Below are 23574 nucleotides of genomic sequence, written 5' to 3'. Positions count from 1 at the left end.
GTGGATGTCACGATGCACTGCTCCAGCGCATGCTCCTATACCTAACCTAACCTAATCATAGTTTATGTATTTGAAAGCTTTTGGATTGTCACAAGTGATCTTGGTATGCTGACATTGCACAAACTACCAAAACAGCATTAAAAGATGCATGTGCAAGAAAAAAAAATGAAATTAGGATGGTCCCAGGCCTGGTAAAATTTAGTTTTGCAGAAATTTTAGAAAAGAAAGGGCTGTTTACATTGAAGAAAATAACATTATTGGAGGTAAATATTTTATTCCATTAGAGGGGACTTTGGCAGCACTTTAGTTCCCATCTATAGGTGGAAGTATAAGAGGAGTGCGCACTCACCTATGAGCTGTCTAACACGAGTTTGAAACTTGGTCCGGTTATAAACCATCACCCTAGTATTTCGCCTACAGGGTGTTACATCAATGTGCACGTTATTCTGCTGGCATTAGTTGTGGGATGTTTAATAGCCCATGTGTCATTGTGAATAGTATATATGTAAACATTTTTAATATATACAATGTCGAGGCTCATATAAGAGTGAACTTAGAAGAAGGAGACAAGAGGGGTGGGAGAGGGAAGCACAAAACAGTGGGGAACAGAGATATGAGGAGATCTGTAGAAGGGAGAGGGATGGGGTGGGGTGCACTGTGTAAAAAAGATGGACACGACAGGGACTTCCAGGAAGGAAAAGTAGCGAATTTGAAGGAGGTGAGTTTAGGGTGGATTAACGGGGGTAAAAAAAGATTGTGGTGTTGGATGGGGGAAGATAAGAAATGGTGGTGAACAGCTGTTTTGAAGAGAGTGTGGGAGTTTGTTCCAAAGGCAGGAAAAAAAGAGGAATGAAAGAATGAAGGTGACAGTGATTTTTGATTTTGGTAGTTTTACCAGAAGGGGGTTGCTGGCGGACCTTGAACGCCCTGCGGAAATATGGGGGGGGGGGGAACAGATCGCAGTCAGAGCAAGGGGGAGGCAAGGCCTGAGAGGAGACGTAGAAGACAGAAAGACCACCGGCATGCCTGTGGTGAGAGAGAGTGAGAAACATAAAGATTCAGCGACAGCATGGGAGATACCAATGATCCCAAATGCCTTGGTTTCCACAGCATGAAGCTGAGAAAGGTGAGAGGTGGGAGCACCACCCCAGAGGGGAGAACAGTACTCGATCAGGCTGCAGACGAAAGCTTTGTTTGTGGTCAGGAGCTCTAGTGTGCCAAGGATGGAGTTTTCACAATGGAGGATGCCCAGTCGGCGACTGGCTTTGGAGGCCAGCTTAGAAATGTGACTTTCCGGGGAGAGGTCACGAGAAATAGTGAGATGCAGAAGCTTGAATGAAAGGACTTCTTCAAGGAGATTGTTGAGAAAGTATCTGGGGGAGGAGGGGGGTTCCATATGGTCATTTCAGAGAGACAGTGAGAGTGTGAGATTTGTCCAGATTGAAAGACATGTTCCACGTGTTGGACCAGCTTGTGATTTTATCCAGATCTGAAGAGTGAAGAGACTGCTGCTTGCTGATCTGAGAGATGGCTGGTGGTATGGCAGAGGGTGGAGTCATCAGCAGAGATAAAGAGGATTTTCCAGAGTCAGAGAGATCATTGATGAAAATCAGAAAAAAAGCACTGGGCCCAGAACACTGCCTTGAGGAACTCCAGCCTGGAAAGGAAGAGGGTATGAGAGAACTCCATCAATGGCCACACTTTCCCACTTTGACTACGACAAGAGAGAAAGTCTGCGAGCCATCAGTGTACATTGCCTTGGATATCATAGGAATAGAGTTTGGTGAGAAGGGTGGGGTGCGAGACCGCATTGAAAGCACGTAATATGTATACGGAGATGACACTGATCTTATGTATGGCGTTGAGGACCGCCATCCATTGTTGGGAAAGCAGGAGCAGCAAGTCCAGGGTAGAGTGACCTGGTCTGAATCCAAATTGATGATCAGAAGTCAGGCCATTGTAGAAGAAGAATGATTTAATGTCAGAAGCGATGATGGATTCCATGACCTTGCTGATGATTGGGAGAAAGATGATTGGTCTGGAGCTGCAGGGATCTGTTTTTGCACCTTTTTTATGAAGAGCAGGATTGCTTGCCAATTTCCAAGCAGATGGCAGATGGCAGATGACCTTGAGCAAATGAGAGGGTGAGTAGAACAGATAGAGGGTGAGCTAGAGAGGCACAGCAGATTTTTAGGACATGTGAGCTAATGCCGTCTGAACGGGTTGCAGAATCTGAGTCAAGGTTTGACAGCAAAATCTCCACCTTGTCAAGAGAAAAGGACACAGAGACCAAGAACAGTTGGGTGCAACTAACTGGGTTTGGTGGGTACAGAAAGCGATGGGTTTGGGACACAAGATTTAGAAACAAACACGGAGTTTTGGCATTCAGCCTTTTCTTGTGCAGTGTCAGCTGTGCAGCCATTTGAAGTAAGGGAGGAGGTGGTGGCAGAACATTCACCAGAAACAGACTTAGCTTGATGCCACCAGCGTTTGGAGGAGGGAGAAAGGTTTGAGAGATCAGATTTGACATTAGAAAGATGTTGTTTCCTGGCTCTCCTGAGGGTAGACGAGCACTTGTTCTGAGCTTTGTGGAAGGACTTGAGATTGCCTTCAGTAGGATTTGCGACTTTAAGTAACCTCAATAGTCGGTGACTTAAAGCCAGCACCCTGGCTACATTTCAAATTCCTGCCTCCTTCAGTTGAAAGCAAGGCCTGGCCAGCTGATGCATAAAAGACTTGAGCTTAAAATGTTCCTCAGCCATCCCCAAAAGAAAGTGGGAATAATTATTTCCATTAAAAGTCGTAGTTGTAGTTTGTCGTATAATACGCATTCCAAATGCCAATCTGTGGGTAATAACAGTCAACCACAGTGTGTTGTTGACTACTAATATATTGGTATAATATATGGAGCACACCAGACCAAGCATTTAACTTTCACTGAAGGTCCTTTATGAGCCAGCTTGGTTCATACTGACAACCGAACAGCACCATGAAATTTCCAATGAGTGGCCATCAAAGATTAAAATCCCAATCCTTAATACAGCAACATTTAGGTGGAAGGCTCGATCCTATATCCTCTGTGATGCCATTGCAGTGTCCTTTCTTTCCAACAGGCCACTGTACCTATCATAAAAGGGTTTAAGATATCAAGTGAGTAAAATTGTGGGGATCTTTTTCTTGCATATGGCAGTCTGTCTGCTAGGTTGCTGTCATTTTGTTGTGGCACAACTATGCTGCTGATTCTGTGCCCCTATACCAGTACAATGGTACTCATTTCACCAACCTCAGAAGGATGACAGGTTGAATCAACCCCACCTGGTGTTAATTCAGCAGCCAACAGGGCTTGAACTCAGGACCCTGATATCCCAAGCCAGCCACCCTAACCACTCAGCCAACACCAACCTTATTGTGGAGGATTAAAGTAGACAATTTCTCTAAACTCGTAAAGAGTGAGTCATAAAACCAGAAGGCCCAGTTTCATTGATTTATTTATCTGTTTGCCAAGAGGGGGAGAGAAGGACAATGTTATATTTTTTAAATATAATTGCATAAATAGAGAGAGGCAATGAAAATGATCATGACAAGTAAATGTTTCGTTTTGTATTTCATCGTCAGGTTAAAGTACCAAGGTTTGTGCTCACCAACTCCACGAACAGAAAAAGATTTTGATCCCGGCGCTAAATATCACATCCCTTCTGACGTTTCTTACATCAGGTGATCACCACTCTTCATGCTAAAACATACAATGTGTATGAATGTGCTTACAAAATACAAGTGTGCAGTGCTGCAGCTTTCATCATCATTTAATTTTCTCATTCTTTTTTTTGTTTTTGTATTTCCCTAGGTATTTTGTTAGTTTTGTCATCCAGTTCCAGTTTCACAAAGCCATGTGTGATAAAGCAGGACATACGGGCCCTTTGCACAAATGTGATGTCTACAAATCAAAGGCAGCAGGAGATCTCATGGCGTAAGTTGATTTTTTAAATTTCCAATCCCTCCTTGATTTTAATGTCGTCATACAAAATGTATTTAAGAAGAGCCATGCTTTGACAATTTCCTTAGTTTGTGTATTGGTTCGAAATGATTGATCACAATTTTTTTTTTTTTTAAACAAACCTCGTTTGCTAAAAAAAAAAAAAAAAACACATTTGCTATTCATAGAATACTTAACCTGCACACTCAATGGTTTTGGAGATATAAGGTGCAACGTTTATCAGTTTTTCCAAGATGGCGCCTGTACCACATGACCGATGACATTATGATTATCATTGAAATATTCTTCAGGAGGAGGTGCTCCTATGGTGAAAATTGTGTCCATCAGACCAACAGTTCCTGAGAAAAAAATTCATAATGATCGGATAAGTGTTGTACTTGTCGAATTATGATGTCATAACGAAGGCATTGCGGCATCATCATTGACATATTTTATTCCCCATGGGGAGTAATTGACAATGAGCCAGATCTCAATTTTTTCCATGGAGTGGTTTCAGAGATATAGAGGTACAACTTTTTTCGATTATTCATAGATGGCACCTGTACCACATGATCTATGACATCATAATTATCATTAAAAAAAAAAATTCTACTGGAGGAGCTGCTCATATTCTGAACATTTCATGTCCATAACATTAACAGTTGCAGAGGAAATTTTTTTGCATACTGATGAGATCAAACGTACTTGTCGAATTACGACGTCACAATAGAGGCACCAATGACATAATCATCAACAAAACTTATTCCCCATTGGGAGTACTTGACAATGAGCCACGTTTCAATTTTTTTCCATTGAGCGGTTTGGGAGATAGAGGTGTAACGGTTTTACAAGATGGTGTCCATACCATGTGACCTCCTTGATTTTAATGACGTCATAATTATTAATAAAATAAAATTCGACAGGCCGAGGCACTCCTGTGGTAAAAATTGTCAATCGGACCAATGGTTCCCGAGAAAATAAATTTTTGAAAATGTAGACACGCACGCACGGACGTACGCCACACGTAACCAAATGCCTAACCCTGCTTTTTGCTTCGCAAGCGCAGGGTAACTGTGTTTATAAGTTGTAACGGTTACTGTCATGAGTTCAATTCCAATATTGTACCCTGTAGAAATATGGGGGGGGATATATTGCAGATAGAGCAGGGGGGCGAGACCGGAGAGGAGACGGTAGAAGACAGAAAGACCTGCCTGCGGTGAGAGAGTGAGAGGCCCAAAGACTCAGCCTCACTGCGGGAGATACCAATGATCCTCAATGCCTTGGTTTCCACAGCGTGAAGCCAAGAATGGTGAGAGCAGTAACATCTTCAGGCTGCAGCTGAAAGCTTTGTATGTGGTCAGGATCTCAGGTGGGCAGAGGAAGGACTTTGTATGTGGTCAGGAGCTCAGGTGGGCCAAGGAAGGACTTTGTATGATGGAGGATTCCCAGTCGGTGACTGGCTTTGGAGGCCAGGTTGGAAATGCGGCTTTCCCAGGAAAGATGATGGCAGATAGAGAGACCCAGAAGCTTGAATGAAAGGACTTCTTCCAGATTGTTGAGAAAGTAGATTGGGGGGGGGGGGGGTTCTAAATGGTCCTTTCGGCGGGACATAGTGAGAGTGTGAGATTTGTCAGGATTGAAAGATATTTTCCACGTGTTGGCCCAGTTTGTGATTTTACCCAGATCTACAGAGAGTGAAGAAGCTGCTGCTTGCCGGTCTGAGAGATGACAGATGGTACCAGCAGAAGGTGGAGTCATCAGCAAAGAGATAGAGGATTTTACAGAGAGTCGGAGAGATCATTGATGAAAACCAGAAAAAGAACAGGGCCCAGAACGCTACCTTGAGGAACTCCAGCCTGGAGAGGAAGAGGGGGATAGGAGAACTCAATTTAGGGCCACACATTGACTGTGACAGGAGAGGAAGTCAGCGAGCCATGAGTGGAGAAGGCCTTGGATACCATAGGAAGAGAGCTTTGTGAGCAGGGCAGGGTGCCAGACCGTGTCAAAAGCAGCTGATATGTCTAGGGATATGGCTCTGATTGCAGCTTCAATCCGGGAGAATGGTACCACCCCAGCCTGGGCTGGATGTTGGCAAGCACAAGGATGAGAGGGTAGCTGAGGAGTTTGCGAACAGGCTGAGTGGGGATTTGTGGGGTTTGGCTGCTTTGGGGAACCCTGAAAAGGTGTGGAGTGCCTTCAAGACCACCATGCTTGATGTTGCCAGTGGATGTCTTACAAGTCACCATAGCGTGAAGAAGAATTTTGTCTCTCAAGGGACACTGGATACCATTGACCAGAGTCACAGGGCCAGGCTTAATGACAGAGCTGAGCTGTTCAGGGAGTTGAGGCAAAAACTGTACATGCGCTGACGGTGGACAAGGAGGCCTATGTGCAAGAAATCTGAGAGGGGGTAGAGCATCACCTGTGGTCAGGATTCTTGTTCTGCCTGCAGGGGAATTTATGCATTATGTTCCTCCAAGCATGTCCCTCGGTGTACTACAGTTAGAGCAGAGGGTGGTGGGCGCTTGAAAGAGCAGTCCAAAGTGAAGACCCACCAGGCAGATTACTTTGAGTGGCTGGACCAGGTTGATCCACCAGCTGTTAAATTGGATGTCAGGGGTGTTACTATCCCTATTGCTGACCCTCAAATCAACTGTGGTCCACCTTCACTTGTGGAAACACAGGCTGTGGTGAACCAGTTGAAATGGGGGTAAAGCTCATGGGCTCTGTTGCCTCCATGCTGAACGTCTCAAGGCTGGTGGAAATGCTGCACTCATGTCCTTGCATGCAGTTCTGTATTCTGCCTGGAATACAGGCATCATCCCAACTGACTGGAAGAGGGACCTTGTTGTCCCTCTTTGGAAAGGGAAGGGTGACTGCCAGGACTGAAACAACTACTGAGCATAACGCTGCTCTCAGTGCAAGGCAAGGTCCTTGCTTGAAAAATTATTGATGGGGTTCACCACCATCTGCTTGAGCACCAGTGCCCAGAGCAGTTCGGCTTTACATTAAAGAGGTCAACGATTGACCGTATCCTTGTCTTTCAGGTCCTCACCGAACGCAGATGAGAGTTTTGGCATGGGCTGCTCATAACCTTTGTTAATCTCTGCAAAGCGTTTGATTCAGTCAATTGGGATGCCCTCTGGAGGATTCTTGGTCTTCGTGGGGTGCCACCAAAACTGATCAATCTGATCTCTGAACTCTACTCTGGTACTGAGAGTACAGCATGTTGTGGTGATACCATCTCCAAATTATTTCGAGTTGTTGCTGGAATTCGTCAGGGGTGTGTACTGGCCCCCACACTTTTCAGCGCTTGTATGGACTGGATTCTGGGGAGGATGTCAGCGTGATCAAGCTGCGGTGCATCGTTTGGGAATGTCAAGATCTCTGCCCTAGATTTTGCAGATGATGCAGTCATCTTTGCGGAGGCTCTGGATATACTTTTGGGGGCCCTTGAGGTGCTGAATGAGTAGTCGGACCTGCTGGGATTATGGGTTTCTTGTTCAAAACTAAGATCCAGGCTTTCTATGACATCTTGGATGCTGCTATCCTGTCTGTACCTGTTTGTGGCGAGGATGTTGAGGTCACGGAAAGATTCACTTACCTTGGCAGTGATATTCATGTCTCTGCTGGCTGTGAGCCATACGTCGATAGTCGTCTGGGTCGGGCCTGGGGAGTCATGGATTCACTGGATCATGGGTGTAGCGGTGTTGGTACCTGTGCAGGAGGATGAAATTCCAAGTCTTCAGGTCCTTGGTGCTTCTCGTCTTGCTCTACGGATATGAGACTTGGACTCTCTCCAGATCTCTTCATAAAATCCTTGGCTATCGCTGGTCAGACTGTGTCCAGCAAGCAGTTGTTGAGAGAGACTCAAATGAGATTAGTTTCCTGCATCGTCCGTGAACATCAGCTGCGGCTGTATGGACATGTGACTCCTTTTCCTGACAATGATCCTGCTCACCAGATTCTCAGCAAGGGAGCCTCGTGAGTGGACCAACAGTGGGCCGACCATGTGCCTCGTGGTTGCAGCAGATTGATCAGCATCTCAAGGAGATGGGGATGGGCCAGTCATCTTCCTGAGGGATGGCCGACGGAGGCCCCTGCAGTACCAGTGGAAAGTGGACATAACAATGCACTGCTTTGTTTGTTGCATGCTCCCATACCTGACCTGACCTGTAATTTATATGGAATATAAATTCTTTCATACTTTCGGAGCAAATTCCAGAGAATTGTATTTTCTGCAGAATATAAATCCCCCCCACTTTTACATATTTCATTGTGATCTATGGATGGGAGGGAAAAATTGTTTGCAATTACTTGTACATTTCCTCACAGGGATATGATGAGTCTTGGTTCGAGCAAGCCCTGGCAAGACGCCATGGAAAAAATTACGGGCCAGAGAAACATGTCGGCCGAAAGCCTCCTGGAGTATTTTCAGCCCCTGACAACCTGGCTGAAGAAAGAAAATGAAAATGAAGTGCTTGGTTGGCCAGAGTACGATTGGAGTCCTTGTGAGTATGAAGGAACATTATACCTGTTATGACTCATTATATTCAACCATTTAACCTGTCTATTCAAACAACTGTCATTATCTCGTGAACCAAATGTTTCCTGAATTGCAAAAAAAATTGTGTGTGTGAACGTAGTCGAGGTAGTGCATTGAACAGATCAGGATGTAACCAGACAAAAGGAACAAGAGAGAGAGAGAGAGAAAGAGAGAGGTGGTGTGTGTGTGGGGGGGGTGGGGGGCACACCAACAGCAGAGTTGAAGGCCAAGATAGAGGCAGACTTGGACAAACAATGGGTGTGGGGAGGAATGAGGGGCAGAAGAGGATGCATGCAGTGGACATGATGGAAACAGAAGGAAGCACTCAGGAAGGAAAACTGGATATTTTGAAGGAGGGGGGGGGCATGAAAAAGGGTAGAAAACATCACGGTTTTGGATTGGGGACAATCTGAGATTGTGGGGAACAGCTGTCTTGAACACCTGAATGAGACTTAAGAGAATGGGGAAGTGGGTTCTACATTTCTCAACACTTCTAATGTCAAACGGCATAGAATTCATTAGTTCATTCATTCATTTCTGTGTAGCACGTTGCAGTTGGTTTGCATCATATCTGGGAGCATGGTTGTGAAAATGAGGCAGTGTAACTCTCACCTCTGGATTAGAGCAATAAATTACAATTGTTCAGGGTATCAGCAATAACCCACCTCCTCTTCATTAAAAAAAACGTAAGGTATTTCTGCACCAACGATTGCTAGTACAATATATGGGACCCTAGACTAATGCTTATCCAAAGGACAGCATACTCTCGGATGCAACATTCTGTCTGTGAAGCACAAATCCCACAGTTTACCGTTATGTGGAGAATCATATCTTAGACACGTACATTCTAATTTTATCCTAAAATTTGCACATTCTATTTTTGGAATTTTATCCTAAAATTTGTACATTCTATTTTTGGAATTTTATCCTAAAATTTGTGCATTATAAGACACCCTTTTATGCAAATTTAAAGCAGTATAATCATATTTTCCTGATGAATTTACACCTGAAGGCCGACAGAAACCTCGTCAAAACATGAAAATCAATCAAAAACTTTGAAGAGACCGATTATTTTACGACAGCGGCATTTTTCGTAATTATTGGGCAATAAAATCAGTAGGCTGTTGAAGTATACAAAAAGCGGGAGACTACCACCAAAATCGGTAGAGATGGCAACTATGCCAATGCGAGTCCGTATCAGTTTGTCACCGTGAGGACAAAACCAGTCATCACCAAGTACAGCAGTGTCATTGTGGCACGCTTCCTCCAGGTGTCATCTCGTTTTCCAACTTATTTACACCACTTCTGATCAAGTATCACCATGTGTGGTGGTCATTTGCATCAGTCTCATATTATTCAAATATCGATTTTTAATTTTTACCCCGTGGGGTGGAAGCGCCGCTCGCGTTTTCTCTTTTCTTGTGTGCAGTTCATTTGAACATCTATTTCTCCATTATTCGTGAACAGAATTCAATGAAGATTGACACGCATATACTCGACACATATGTGCAGGCAGTAACTGAGCCAAGAGTGTGATTACGGCCCTTTGGGCCAAGGAAAGGCCCATTTTATAAAAATTGTTATTTCTTGGTTATTCGTGAATAAAACCGAACCAAACTTGACAGGTATTTTCTAGAGACCATTCCGCAGTCAGTAACTGAGCCAAAAGTGTGATTTCGGCCCTTTGGCCCGAGAAACGGACCTTTCGGCCCATTTTCTTAAAATTGTTATTTCTTGGTTATTTCTGAACGGAACCGAAGCAAACTTGATAGGTATATTCTAGAGACCATTCCCCAGGCATTACCTGAGCCCAAAGTGTGATTACGACCCTTTGGGCCGAGAAACGGCCCTTTCAGCCCATTTTCTTAAAATTGTAATTTCTCGGTTATTTGTGAACGGAACCGAACCAAACTTGACAGGTATATTCCTAAGGTCACTCTGCAGGCATTAACTGAGCCCAAAGTGAGATTATGGCCCTTTGGGCCAAACGGCCCTCTCGGCCCATTAAAAATTGCTATTTCTCGGTTGTTCAAAAACGAAACCGAACCAAGCTTGACAGGTATATTCTAGAGACCATTCCCTAGGCAATAACTGAGCCCAAAGTGCGATTCCAGCCCTTTGGGCCGAGAAAAGGCCCTTTCGGCCCATTTTCTTAAAATTATTTCTCGATTATTAGTGGACGGATCCGAACAAAACTTTACAGGTATGTTCTCGAGAACATTCCCCAGGCATTAACTGGGCCCAAAGTGCGATTCCGGCCCTTTCGGCCCATTTTCTTAAAATTGTTATTGAAAAAGTAAAATTAAATGCACTGGGCGATGCCCAACGCAAAATTAAATCGCAAATGATGGTATGAAACAAGCCTCACTCTTGTGAGGTGTTCAGATTTCTTTTTCTGATGCGATGAAAATCTTACCAAATTTCAAAACTATCTGTCGTCCATGCAATCGCTCACCTGAGAGTTGTACGAATGAACTCCCACGGGGTATGTTCACAATTCGAACTTGTTTTTGAAATTCACACCAAAACATGGCTGAGAGCCACTAAATGTTTCGAGTTCCAGAGGAATAGAAGAAGAGGAAAAACTGACAGTCTTCACCGAGTCCTGAAACAAGGAAACCTCTTCACAGAACCATTGTGCAGGAGAATGTTTGTCTTTTTTAGATTGTCCTTCAGAATATTATTGTCGGGCTTGTTCTTGCACTGTAGCATCCTAATTTGCATTTGTGAGATGAAAGCTCCCAATACAGTACCTTCTATAGGTAATAAATCAGCTGGCATTCGAGTGGCATGTCTAATCCATCTCAGCTGGATTCGAACCAGAAATGATTCACTGCTTTCAGATGCTCCTCTTTCGAGCACATCACAATTGATCACTTTGTGGTGAAATGTAATATCTAGAAGTTGTCATCGGTGTTGTTGATGGAAACTTTCGAGTTCTTTCATATACCTTTGGTAGCAGGTCAACATTCCACAGCCATTGAGAGGTATTGGCAGCACAATAACATTGTAAACCTTTACATTTCGCCCTGAGGTGGTTGTCATGCTGGCTCCTGACTCCTTGGTAGAGTCAGCCATACGCAGCACAGGCTTTTATTATTGTGTCCATCTCATGGTCAATTGGTGCTGAAACTACCAAGGCAAGTGCTTGGTTGCCGAGTTGAAGATAATAACTGTCAAGAGTTATTGAAGGCTTTTGATGCAGGTGATAAGAAGCTGGTTGGTACAATACCTCTGTTTTGCCATGGCTGATTGTTCAGGCCAAATTTCTTTGCAGCTTTGGCAAAATTGTCATAAAGGTTCTGGAGGTCTACTTCCCAATGGGCTGTCAGTGCACAGGCGTCTGCATAAAACAGCTCCTGAATAAGTGCTTCGATGATTTTGGTGTTTGCTCAGAGCCTTTGTAGATTGAAAAGTTTGTTGTTCTGGCATTGAATGGCAACTCCTTCAATGCAGTGTTGCAAGGCCTGTCATAGCATGTTCAGGAAGAACAGCCCAAACAGCAAGGATCTGCCAATACACAGCCTTGCTTAACCCCATTTGTGTTATGGAAGGCCACTGACAGCCTGTCTTCTATGCTGACATGATAATGCAATCATGGAAATGGAGTACTCCACTGACAAATTTGTCAGGACAGCAAAATTTGCTGAGGATGTTCCAGAGTGCAGGCCGGTTTGCAATGTCAAATGTCTTGATTCGGTCAACAAATGCTGCGAACAACGGCTGATGGTGTTCCCTGCATTTCCATGTGTTTAGCAAGCAGTGAATAACATGTCTGTTGTACTTCTCTGAGGATAAAAATCAGACTGTGTTTCAGGAAGTACATTATCACCAATTTGAGAAAAGTCTGGTTGGGAGGATTCAGGTAAGGATCTTCTCATTGATCTCGAGCAAAGAGATTCTATGGTAACCTCGAAAGTCACCCCTCGGTGCTCCGGCGTTCCGAACGAACCGCTCGTGCTCCAGCATCCTGAGCGAGCCGCTCGTGATAAAGAAAAATAAAGTCAGCGTGAATGCTTTCTTAAAGTTTGGTGACTCATGTTACGTATCACCAGATATGCTCTCCAGCAAAGAAGCGTTTGTTTGCGCTCTCGATGGAAAACCACAGTTGTCAAATATAAATGATGCTCGGCTTGTATTGTTCCATGAAGCCACTTCACCCATAATCAAGAATTGTCCCCTTGGCAGGAGTATGCAAAGCGATCCGGGCTGACTTCCACCTTGCAGGTCGGCTCTTGTTGCCAATATGAAGCTCACAAACAACGAGTATGTTGGCTTCGATTTGGAAAAAAGCCTACAATTCTACTCCAGCCATGTACAACGCGACAGTGAATGTCTGGAAGCTTCACAGAGGTCGATACCTGATTTAATAGTTTCAAGGGGATTTGATCCCGCACCATATGTGTCAACATACGGATGATGATCTCATGGCCGTTGATGAAACAGAAGAGGAACCAACATACAGCTCTTCATCTGACGATCTCAAGTGCCATTGTGATGACCGATAATCAAATATGTCATTGAACTATCGATGTAAATGTATCATAACTGAATGAGGAATATGGGCAATGGCAATAAGTACATGCAATATGCATTTTAAACACCTTCTGTTTATATAACTACTGTGTATGAAAACACTGAAAATATTTTTTTTAATTTACTTATTGCATATTATGCTCCATTTTCATCTTAACATATTAATCCTGGTGTTGGCTTAACGGTTAAGGTGGTAGCCTTAAGATGTACAGGGTCTTGAGTATGAGCCCCCTGTCGTTCCGTTAAACAACACCAGCTGGGGGTGACTCAGCATGTCATCCTTCTGAGGTGAGCAAAATGAGTACCAGCTTACTGGAAACAGGGGACACTGCATCAGCAGCACAGCTATGCTCCCAGTAATGATGCAACCAGCAGCCACAGACTACAAACAAAATAATAATAATAATAATAATAATAATAATAATAATAATCTAAAAATTAGCTTTTGTATGAAAAGTGGGAAAGGTGCCGATTTTGTTCGATTTAGTCTCCCGGTGCGTTCCAGTTTTCACCCCAAAACGTCATGAACTTTGTCCTCATGATGTGGGTCCCCAGCTGGGATGGTGCCCATAAGAAATAGCTTTTTGTAAACTCCATTGATCGCCTTATCAGAAAATACCATCAAACCAAATGGCTTCGGAAAAAGATCTCAAAATCCCTTAAAATCTCAAGTTCCTTTAAATCAGCTCAGTAAATGAAAATCCTGAATACCCAACCTTTATACCTCCAGATCTCCAACCAGATGTTCAGGAAAGAGAACTCGTCGATTTCTTGGGCATGAAGTTGCCATCGAGCAATGCCGAAGCAGGCCAGTGGATCCTCCTCGTTATAGCTCTGGTTCTCTGTGTTGGTCTCATCGCAATGGCCTGCAAGCTTCCCAAGCAAAAGAAACACGACATGCCACAAAACTCCCTGGCAATGGATAAAGCGATGTCCATTTGAGCGACTCGTTTCCAGAACCATCGGTGAAAGGGTTTCACAAGCATAGTGGGGTCTTGTGTGTGATAAATGTAAACACAAAATGACGATGTTTGCATCGAATCTATTTTGATCGAGATATTTAGTTGTAATCTTTCAATGTGTTTTTGCATGTGCTGAATATAATTAACTGAGATGTAACATTTGCATGATTGTGTATTTAACAGAAGAGGTGAACATGGATTGTTTGTGCAATAATCTTCAGGTGATTTCACTTTTGTGTGTGGCCTTCACGAAGATGTTACGAGCCGTTGGGATAAAACAAGAGCATGAAATGATATTCATGATGGTTTTTTTTTTTTTTTTACAGATGAATAAAAGAAACCGGAATGATACTCATTTTTATAGTCAATCTCAACTTCATTGGACATTCCTAAATACGTAAACGGAAAAGGGTTGCCTATTTATTAGGTTTGTACAAAGGGGAGGGGGATATACATATATATATATATATATATATATATATATATATATATATATATATATGTATATATATATATATATATATATATATATATATATATATATACATTCATATATTGTTGCGAATTCGTGCCCGCCGGCGTGCGATCGGCCACGTAACTCAAATCGCGGCACGTCGCCCACCGGATGGACAATTCTGTCGTAACCCTCTCGGACTAACGCCGGGAACTAGTCACAGGTGGGCCTTTCGGCCTCACCACGATCGTGCCAATCAGCCCCCCGCGTGGGATAGGGTTGTTCGCCAAATTGGACCTACCTAAGTACCCACACGGAGGGTAGACCGGGCGATCGCACCTCGCCGCAGGTCGACTCCGGACACGGGCCACTTAAAGCGACCCGTTCCGTACTATCGGGATAACCGAGCAGTGTTATCGTCGACCTCGACGGTTGCGATTAATTATCGGGCGTTTTAAGCCCACTACCAACCCTTTACGTGAAGTAAGATGGAGATTCAATGAAAGAAAAGACGAAGCGAAACGGGAAAAACAGTTCAACATGAGGCACATTTATTCCACGGCACACGGAAAGCACACATATACAATTACAACAATTATGCACTAAAAGCAATTGCAACAAAAGAAACACAACAATGCAGATCTACTACCGACTACGCGAGCACACGGCAACACTTGCAGTTTTACTTTACAGACGGCGCCGACAACACATATACAAAAAAGCAAAAGAAAAAGGGGCACCCTCAATGACAAGGGGACAGACGGGGCTGTGGGCGCGAGACCGGGTGGAGCCTACCCGTCTTGTAATGAGCCGCAAATGTCGCGGCGGTGCCCCGACTCCGGGCTCCTCCGCGGGTTTCGTTGGCACTGCTTGGAATGGGGTGGGAACGGGGCCCCCTTTCCGCACTATCTCAGCGCGGGGGGGGGGGGGGGAAGGGGGGAATTGTTAATGCTCTGGGGAAAGAGGATAGCTGGCTTGCTTGGGTCCCGCGACGAGTGACTCCACTGCGACCTCGACCGCGCTCCCGGCTTCCCCTCTCTGCAGCTCCCCGACAGACTCCGAACCCTGACAGACCGACTCTCCTCCAGACCCGTCTTGACTGCTGCTGCCACACTCCGCCGCCGCCACACCTCTCCAACTCGCCCGAGCCCAAAACTGTCTGCCGCTGCCACACCTCTCCAACTCGCCCGAGCCCAAAACTCTGACTGAATTTGCCCCGCACTCGGCGCTTTATAGTACGGCAGGAGAACCCATATGCAAATTTCCGGATCAGGATGAGCTCGGGGGCGGAGCCACGCTCACCCATTGGACGGAGGAAAAGTGGGCGTGAACCTCCCCTGATCCTCGAATTTGCATATATCGATTCTACTCCGACGCGCCTGGAGGCGGGGCCAAATCACCCCGCGCTTGCTGATAGGACGGATCAGAAGTGGGCGTGTATCATTCCTGATCCGACTTCTCCTCGGAAAGGCCGCTTTTTGCACCCGCTGCTCGGCGTGCGCCCTGCACGAGGCCAGGACAGCCTGATGCTCGGCGTTCACAAGTGGTGCGGGAATGGCCGCAGAAGGAGAGGCGGAGGTGGTGGAGGGTCTCAAGTGGCGGTCCCTGGCCACGGTGATGCGATGTTTACGAGAGCGAGCTGTGAAGGTAAAGGTCGTGGCTGTTGGCGTTGTTGTGAAGCGGCGTTGCGGTTGGTGGTTGTTGTGTGATGGCGGTTGAGACGTGGTTGGCTCAAAATATAGATAGAACAGAAAAACGGCTATCTTAAAGGGTCGCAGCCCGAATGAATCACATTTATACCCTCTAAACAACGGGTTTGGGGCTAACTACACATGTACTTACAGAGATATCTCACCTACGGGACCTGAATGGTGGTTTGCGAATTTCCTCAACCACAACAATATATATATATATATATATATATATATATATATATATATATATATATATATATATATATATATATATATATATATATATTACAAATCCTATTCCGTGTATTACATTTATACATTTACTGGGTGTTCCAAAAAATGTATACACACTTTACACACATATATGATTATTTGTAAAGAACATGAATTATGTTACATTGGTGCAGCATGTATTTTAAGGATGCAAATGTTCCAAATGCCCATCACTAGTTTCAACATACTCTTGAGAACGACATAGCACAGAGTACAGACTGAGATGCGTGGCAGGCTGGTGAAATAGCAGTGCAATCTCAACCATTAATTCTGCCAGTGTTGTTCGTTTTCTAGTATACACAGTGTCCTTCAATGTACCCCACAAGTAAAAGTCTAAGAGTGTTAGATTAGGTGAATGGGGGGGTTCCTGTAGTTCACAAGAGGATAAGCTCGATCAGAACAAAATAAGTGTTTTTTTGTGTGTTGTTTTGCAAATTTTGTTATCGTGATTTGTTTCAGGGGCTGTGGAACTGTAATTATAAAGCGGTAGTTGTGATAACAGTTTTAGCCGGTATTTGTGTTAGTTTATTGAAAGCAGCAGGCGGAGACCTCATGTTAAGTTTAGCGTGAAGTCAGTTGGGGCCTTGGGAGTATGGGGATAAAAAAGGTTATAAATAGAGACCGAAGGAGAAAGAAAGAGGAGTTCATAAAATGTAATAGTTGCTTAATGTGGGCCACGTCAACAAGACAGGAAGCAGAGGGTTCTTATTGATGCAGGAAGTGTGAGGAAATAGCCCACTTGAGGATTTTTATTACGAGATTGAAGGAATGGATAGATCGTTTGCAGCAAGTAGCAGAATGTAAGAAATGTGAAGATAATAGTTGGTTACGGTTATGGAGTGAGGTTGCTGAATATATTGGAAGTGGTGACGATGCAGCGGGAGCATGAGGTGGCGACTGTGCAGTGGGGGAAATTTGTGGTGAGCGTTCAGCGGGGGCAGGCGGTGGTGACGGTGCAGCGGGAGCAGGAGGTGGCAACTGTGCAGTGGGGGAAATTTGTGGTGAGCGTTCAGCGGGGGCAGGCGATGGTGATGGTGCAGCGGGAGCAGGAGGTGGCAACTGTGCAGTGGGGGAAATTTGTGGTGAGGGTTCAGCGGGGGCAGGCGGTGGTGACGGTGCAGCAGGGGCAGGTGGTGGTAACGGTGCTGCGGGATCAGGTGATTATGATGGTGCAGCGGAGGCGGGAAATGGTGGAGGTGCAGCAATTTAAATTGGTAGAAATGAGGTGTGGGAGACAGTTTTTGTGGGTGATGACATGATTAAATATGTAGATTCTTCATTCTGCAGGAATGATTGTAGATGTAGAATTCTGTGCCGTTTTGAAGGAGCATAAGTTAGGGACATTGAAGGAAGGGTAAACAACACAAGGCATTCGTTAAGTATACCAGGGGAAAGGAACAGGTTCGGACCAGTGTGCTCCCATTTAGGAATAGCAAGGGAAAAAGTGGTTAGTGAGGAAAGCAAGATGGCAGGCTTATTAAACAGGTATTTTGCTTCAACTTTTACACACGAACAGTCAGGAGAATTGTCAATAGCTGAGAGTATATATCAAGGAGGTGAGAAAGGGCTTTTACATAAGATCCAGGTTGGAGTGGAGGAAGCAAAGGAACATATTGGTAATCTAAGAGTAGATAAGGCTCCGAGGCCAGATAATATGGACCCAAGAGTATTGATGGAGGTGGCTGAGCAGGTAAACGAGATATTAATGGATATTGTTGTGGTAATCCGCCGCGTTCGGCATGCGGACGACTGTTCTAGCCAAATCGCGGTCACACGCGCGCCGAAGGCCGCAATCCAGTCGTGACTTTCCGGAACAACCCTGAAATCCAGTCATGGATGCCTTAACGCATCATAAACTAGCCAATTATTCTGTCCACGCGCTTCAGGGTGGATCGCCGAATTATCGATCGATCTAATTATTCGTGCGGACAGAAATAACGGGAGTTTATACCTCGACGGGACTTGTACGAAAACGAGCCGCTTCAGCGTGCTCGTTTCGTGTGCTAAGCCTAGTGGTTTTAAATCGCCAAATCCCTTCGGACCAAATGATCACTTTTATCGGCCTTAATAGCCAGTTAACATCTCGAGCGCAACGTGGCGGACAATGGCAGAAAGTGACATAACGAGCAGGTTGACATTCAAACAATGGGGCATTTATTCACAATAATGGGAGAAATGAAGGAAGCACAAGAGAGCAGATTTAAACCGACTATATGAAATGTAATGCAAATAAATACAGCACAGGCACTTAACAGTTCTCGACTTGTTCGACGGGCCCACGGACACACGGACACACGTACACACGTACACACGTACACACGTACACACGTACACACGTACACACACACACACACACACACACACACACACACACACACACACACACACACACACACACACACACACACACACGAAATGGTGGCTGATGCCATAAATCAGGATTCCCACTTATTTTGAGATGTCTTATTTAAGGACTTTTTAAGGACTTTTAAGGGCTAAAATAACCCCTTTTTAAGGACCACATCCTACAAATTACAGGGGTAAATTGAGGTGAGTCACCTAGAAATTAACAAAGATAGTAAGTTTACAAAAAAATCTATTTTAATAATGAACATACAGAACACAGCAGGAGCTTATTCAGTCAACAAGGCACAACGCGCCACACAGCCAATTGGCAAATTCACTTCACAGTTACTGTAGAATCAGCCAGGAGCAGTCACAAGTTTCCAGATGGCAGCACTCTCAATGTTAATGTGTTGTTATGTTAAAATGTTATTGTAGGTGCTGCCACCTGCAAAGTTGCAGCAGCTCCTGAGTGCTTCTACACGACAGAACAGTACATTTTGTAAGCTACATGTTATTGTAATATCCAATTAGGACATAGCAGGCAAGGATTTAGCCTTCTCCTCAATTTCTCTTTCTCGAACTTTGAGTTCCCCCCGTTTTTGCTTGGCAGAGTGCCTGAGAGCATTTGATTTTACCAGAAGACTGTGGCTAGTTTTGCCACCTTTTGCCTCAGCCTCATCTGCATATTTTTTCTGACAATGTGGTCAGACCTTCTATGTCAGTTTCCAATACCTTCTTTCTCTTTTTCAAACCATCCACTTCATCTTCAACCATTTTTCGTTTTCTTTGGATGGCTTCTTGCCCTTTCTTTGTTTTCTCTTCTTCAAGATATTGATGGTATTTATGTCGAGAACTGGAGGCTGAGGATAGCAGTTCCTTTGTGATTTCAACTTTGAGCATTCCACCTACCAGTACAATATAATCAATAATCTGCTTCAGTGCCACAAGCATGCCTTCACCCAGGTTGTCCTTCTCCATCTGTCTGTTGAGGGAAAAACCCCTCTCAACAGACGCCTGACCATGGGAAATGAGCAACACTTTACGAACTAGACCCCACAACTTCTCAAACTTCTTGTTTTTACCCACACATTCATAGATCGACACATCTACCCTGTCATCTGCAACCTTGAAGTCCTTGAACCCAGACTTCAGTTCACACCCTGCTACATCCTGCAGTAATTCTTTGTAACTCGCAACCAACATATCTACATTATCACCATCAACTCTGTTCAGAGTCACCAAATTTTCCAACAGGCATTTGAATTTGGACTTTGAGTGTTCTTGATCAGTCACCATCAACCTGGGATCCAGAGAAGCCATATTTCTGGCTAAACTATACTTAAGAGGAGACCTTTCAAAGATTTTGTTGACACATTTCACCACAAGTAGCCTACATTCTTCTTTGAACTGAAACACCTGGCATTCTCAGGAGGGACTTCAGTTCACTTTCAGCCTTGAAACAAACTTCAATCTTTTTGTTTTCTACCCTTTCCTTTTCAAGATCCAGCTTTAACAAGTCATATGCAGTAGAAGCATTTTGTAATGCAACTGGCTTAACACACCTCTCTAACAAATGTCTGACAAGTCTCTCAATATCATGAACAAGAAAGGGACCCATTGGCTTGTCTGTTTGGTACAAGTCTAAAAAATGGTTCAACTGCACTGGCTACTGAACTGAAAAAAAGACAGTGTTGCAACAGCTAGCTTATCATTCATTGCACCGTGCAGAGTTTTGTCAGAGTTGCTGGTTGGTTTCGGCTTCTTCTTGCTTTCACATGCCTCAGCAGGCTGAGGAGCAGCAGCCTGAGGGGCAGCAGGCTGAGGGGCAGCAGGCTGAGGGGCAGCAGGCTGAGGGGCAGCAGCCTGAGGGGCAGCAGCCTGAGGGGCAGCAGGCTGAGGAGCGGGGGCAGTACGTGCTGGATTTGCATCCGAGGTTGTCGCAGCTCCCGTATTAAAATAATCTCCCATTCCACCCAAGGTTGAACCTACAGACCTCATAGCTGAAAAATAGAAAAGTACCGGGTATGTATTTACATTGTAATCAAATACATACCAGATACCATGCATACTGCGAGACAATTCGGTCAGTCACTCAATGCCCAAAAGATCGTTGATCATATATCAGAAAAGGCAAACACAGTTTCACTCACCTTGTCGATGTTTTTGTCCTTCACCATGGACCGTGACGGCAGAAACTCCCAAGCTTTTCACAGAGAAAGATTTGCGGCACACACGACAACGAGCGGAAGATCGACATCCGGGATCTTTTTCCAACCATCCTTTGAATTCGGGTTTATCAAGCCAGGAAGCTTGGAAATAGCATTGTCCAGGCATCCTTTGATGTTTCGTGCATGTAAATTTGGGTCAACAAATTCTATAAATGCCGATGATAATGGATACAATAGGCGTATTGTTCAGCTCTTTTATCGTGCTGACGGAGATCACAATGGCGGCCGAAGTTTGCCGAGATGACCCGAATGCAGAGACGTGACCACCTCGGCAGCCGCGCAAAAAAAAAAAACCACGTGATCTGGCATGAGGGCGGGCGGGAATGAAATGCGACCATGACGCTTCATCGGAAAACAGTTTTTTTTTTCACGTTACTATTCACGAAAAGTTCACGTTACTATTTAAAGATTATTCCATTTATCGTATTGTAATTTCGTAAATACATTATTTATTTAGTAAATACAAAATATATCGTAAATACGTAAATACATTATGACGCGTTTCGCTATTGGCTTAATCAAGGCACGTGACGAAATATCGGAAGTTGTTGTTGTTGTTGTTTTTTTTTGTTGTTTGTTTGTTTTTTTCTTCTTTTCTTTTCTTTTCTTTTCTTATTTTAGCCGACAAAACCTTTAGGACGCTGCTCGTGGACACATTTGTCCTTGTTTAGAATACTCGTGCGAAGAAAATGAAACACCCTTCACCAAATAACAGGAAAATCTGATTTTTATTGACTTTTGAACATTTTCCTGAAATTTAAGTCATTAAATTGTACAACCCAGAAATGTTGGACTTTTATGGATTTTAAGGACCCGTACGAACCGTGTTAATAAGGACTCCAGCTCGGAGAACAAGATGAGCTGAAACCCAGAACCTATCTCGAACCTCTCCACCTCATGTGGTCTTCAAGATCGTAGCAAAGATGGTAGCAAGGCAGGGGGACTTTCACTCAGAGAGTAGTTAATGCATGGAATGGTCTCCCTGGAAAGGTCGTGGCAGCAGAAAAAGTAGATAAGAATAAGTTGTAATTAGATAGATACCTGTAAGTTATGGAGACGGAGGGGTATAGGGATGTTGGCAGGACTTTTAGGGAGCTTGGCCATTGATGGGTGATTGTGTGCATGTGTACGGAATGCTGTTGGTGGGGGTCTCGTGAAGGGGTCTTTTGTGTTTTTAAACCAAGCCCATGCCCCCTCCCCTAGGGGAAAAATAAACTACAAAAAAAGCATTTTGCATTTTCTTATTTTGATCTTGTTGATAAATTATTTTGGTGTTCATGTGGTGCAGGCATGATGGGCTGGATGGCCTCCATCTGTGTCTAATTCACCATACTTACTCTTCTTCCTACACATCTTCCAGGTAAATTATTATGTTGAGATAACCTCTCACAGCATGCTGCTCCATCCTGTTGGAAGGAAAATGATTTCTCGGGTGTACATCTCATCAATGCAAGACAATGTTTTGCTGCAGTATTTGTAAGTAGGAAAGACCAGTGACAGTCCCTTCAAATAAACTAGAAGGGCACCCGGTGGAGCACATACCTCCACCATGTAATGCCTGATCCCTGAGAACAAACTGACCCAATATATTTTTGAAATGTTATGCTAGATATCGTTTTTGGCACGATCTCTCAATGGTGAATAATCACTTCAACACATTATCGGATCCAGACCTTCACCAAAATTGAATCTTTTCTTCCTTGTCACACACCCACCATGTCCAGACTTTCTGAGATATCCTGTACACAGACAAACAGACAGAAAGGGTAAAAACATAAACTCCTTCACTTTCGGTGGCAGAGCTAAAAATGTCCGACCAGTCTTTTGAAGGACAGCCCGCACCACACTCTTACCCCAGAAGCTTTAGCCTCTTTGCTTCAGTCAATTGTGCATTTTTTTTCCTTTCTGTATACACTGTTGAGGCTCGTATGAGAGCTAACACAAAGAAACACACAACAAGGGGAGCAGGAGACAAGAGGGGCAGGAGAGGGAAGAACAAAAACAGTGGGGAACAGAGACATGAGGAGACGTGTGGAAGGGAGATGGATGGGGCTGGGAACACAGGGTGTACAAGATGGACATTACAGGGTCTTTCAAGAAGGAAAACAGAGAATTTGAAGGGGGTGGGTTTGGGGTGGATTAGCAGGGGTAGAAAAAAAATCATGGGTTTAGAAGGAGGAAAATAAGAGATGGTGGTGAACAGCTGTTTTGAAGTCCTGGAGGGAAGAGTGGGATTGGAGAGAGTGTTTGTTCCAAAGGCGGGGGAAAAATGAGGAATGAAAGAGTGAAGGTGAGTCGTGGTTCTTTATTTTGATAGTTTTACCAGAAGGGGGTTGTTGGAGGACCTTGAGCACCCTGCGGAAATATGGGGGGAGGGGGACGTATCTGAGACAGAGCAGGGGGAGTGAGGCTGGAGAGGAGACAGAAGAAGACAGAAAGATCACCGATATGCCTGCGGTGAGACAGTGAGAGACCCAGAGACAGCCTCATCGCAGGAGATACCAATGATCCTAAATGCCTTGGTTTCCGCAGCGTGAAGCCGAGAAAGGTGAGAGGCGGGAG

The 23574-nt window shown here is 44.4% G+C and overlaps 1 protein-coding gene across 2 annotated transcripts in view; it reads left to right on the top strand.

Annotated features, from left to right (window-relative positions):
- The window catches only part of ACE (angiotensin I converting enzyme), an 84032-nt gene extending 69660 nt beyond the window's left edge, over nt 1-14372 (top strand). The window contains exons 16-19 of one of the 2 annotated variants that reach the window (XM_085878615.1): nt 3616-3714; nt 3845-3967; nt 8309-8484; nt 14201-14372. In XM_085878615.1, coding sequence (XP_085734741.1) covers nt 3616-3714; nt 3845-3967; nt 8309-8484; nt 14201-14202 — 400 coding nt within the window. In that variant the 3' untranslated portion in view covers nt 14203-14372. Of the gene's footprint in view, nt 1-3615; nt 3715-3844; nt 3968-8308; nt 8485-13785 lie in introns of both variants that reach the window. The other variant, XM_085878613.1, reaches the window with a different exon arrangement.
- Nucleotides 14373-23574: the final 9202 nt, after the last annotated feature.

The sequence above is a fragment of the Eptatretus burgeri genome, chromosome 4 (genome assembly GCF_056783735.1).
Source record: "Eptatretus burgeri isolate ZD-2024b chromosome 4, Ebu_testis_v1, whole genome shotgun sequence".
Taxonomy (NCBI): Eukaryota; Metazoa; Chordata; class Myxini; order Myxiniformes; family Myxinidae; genus Eptatretus; species Eptatretus burgeri.
This window is presented reverse-complemented; position numbering and strand designations above follow the sequence as displayed.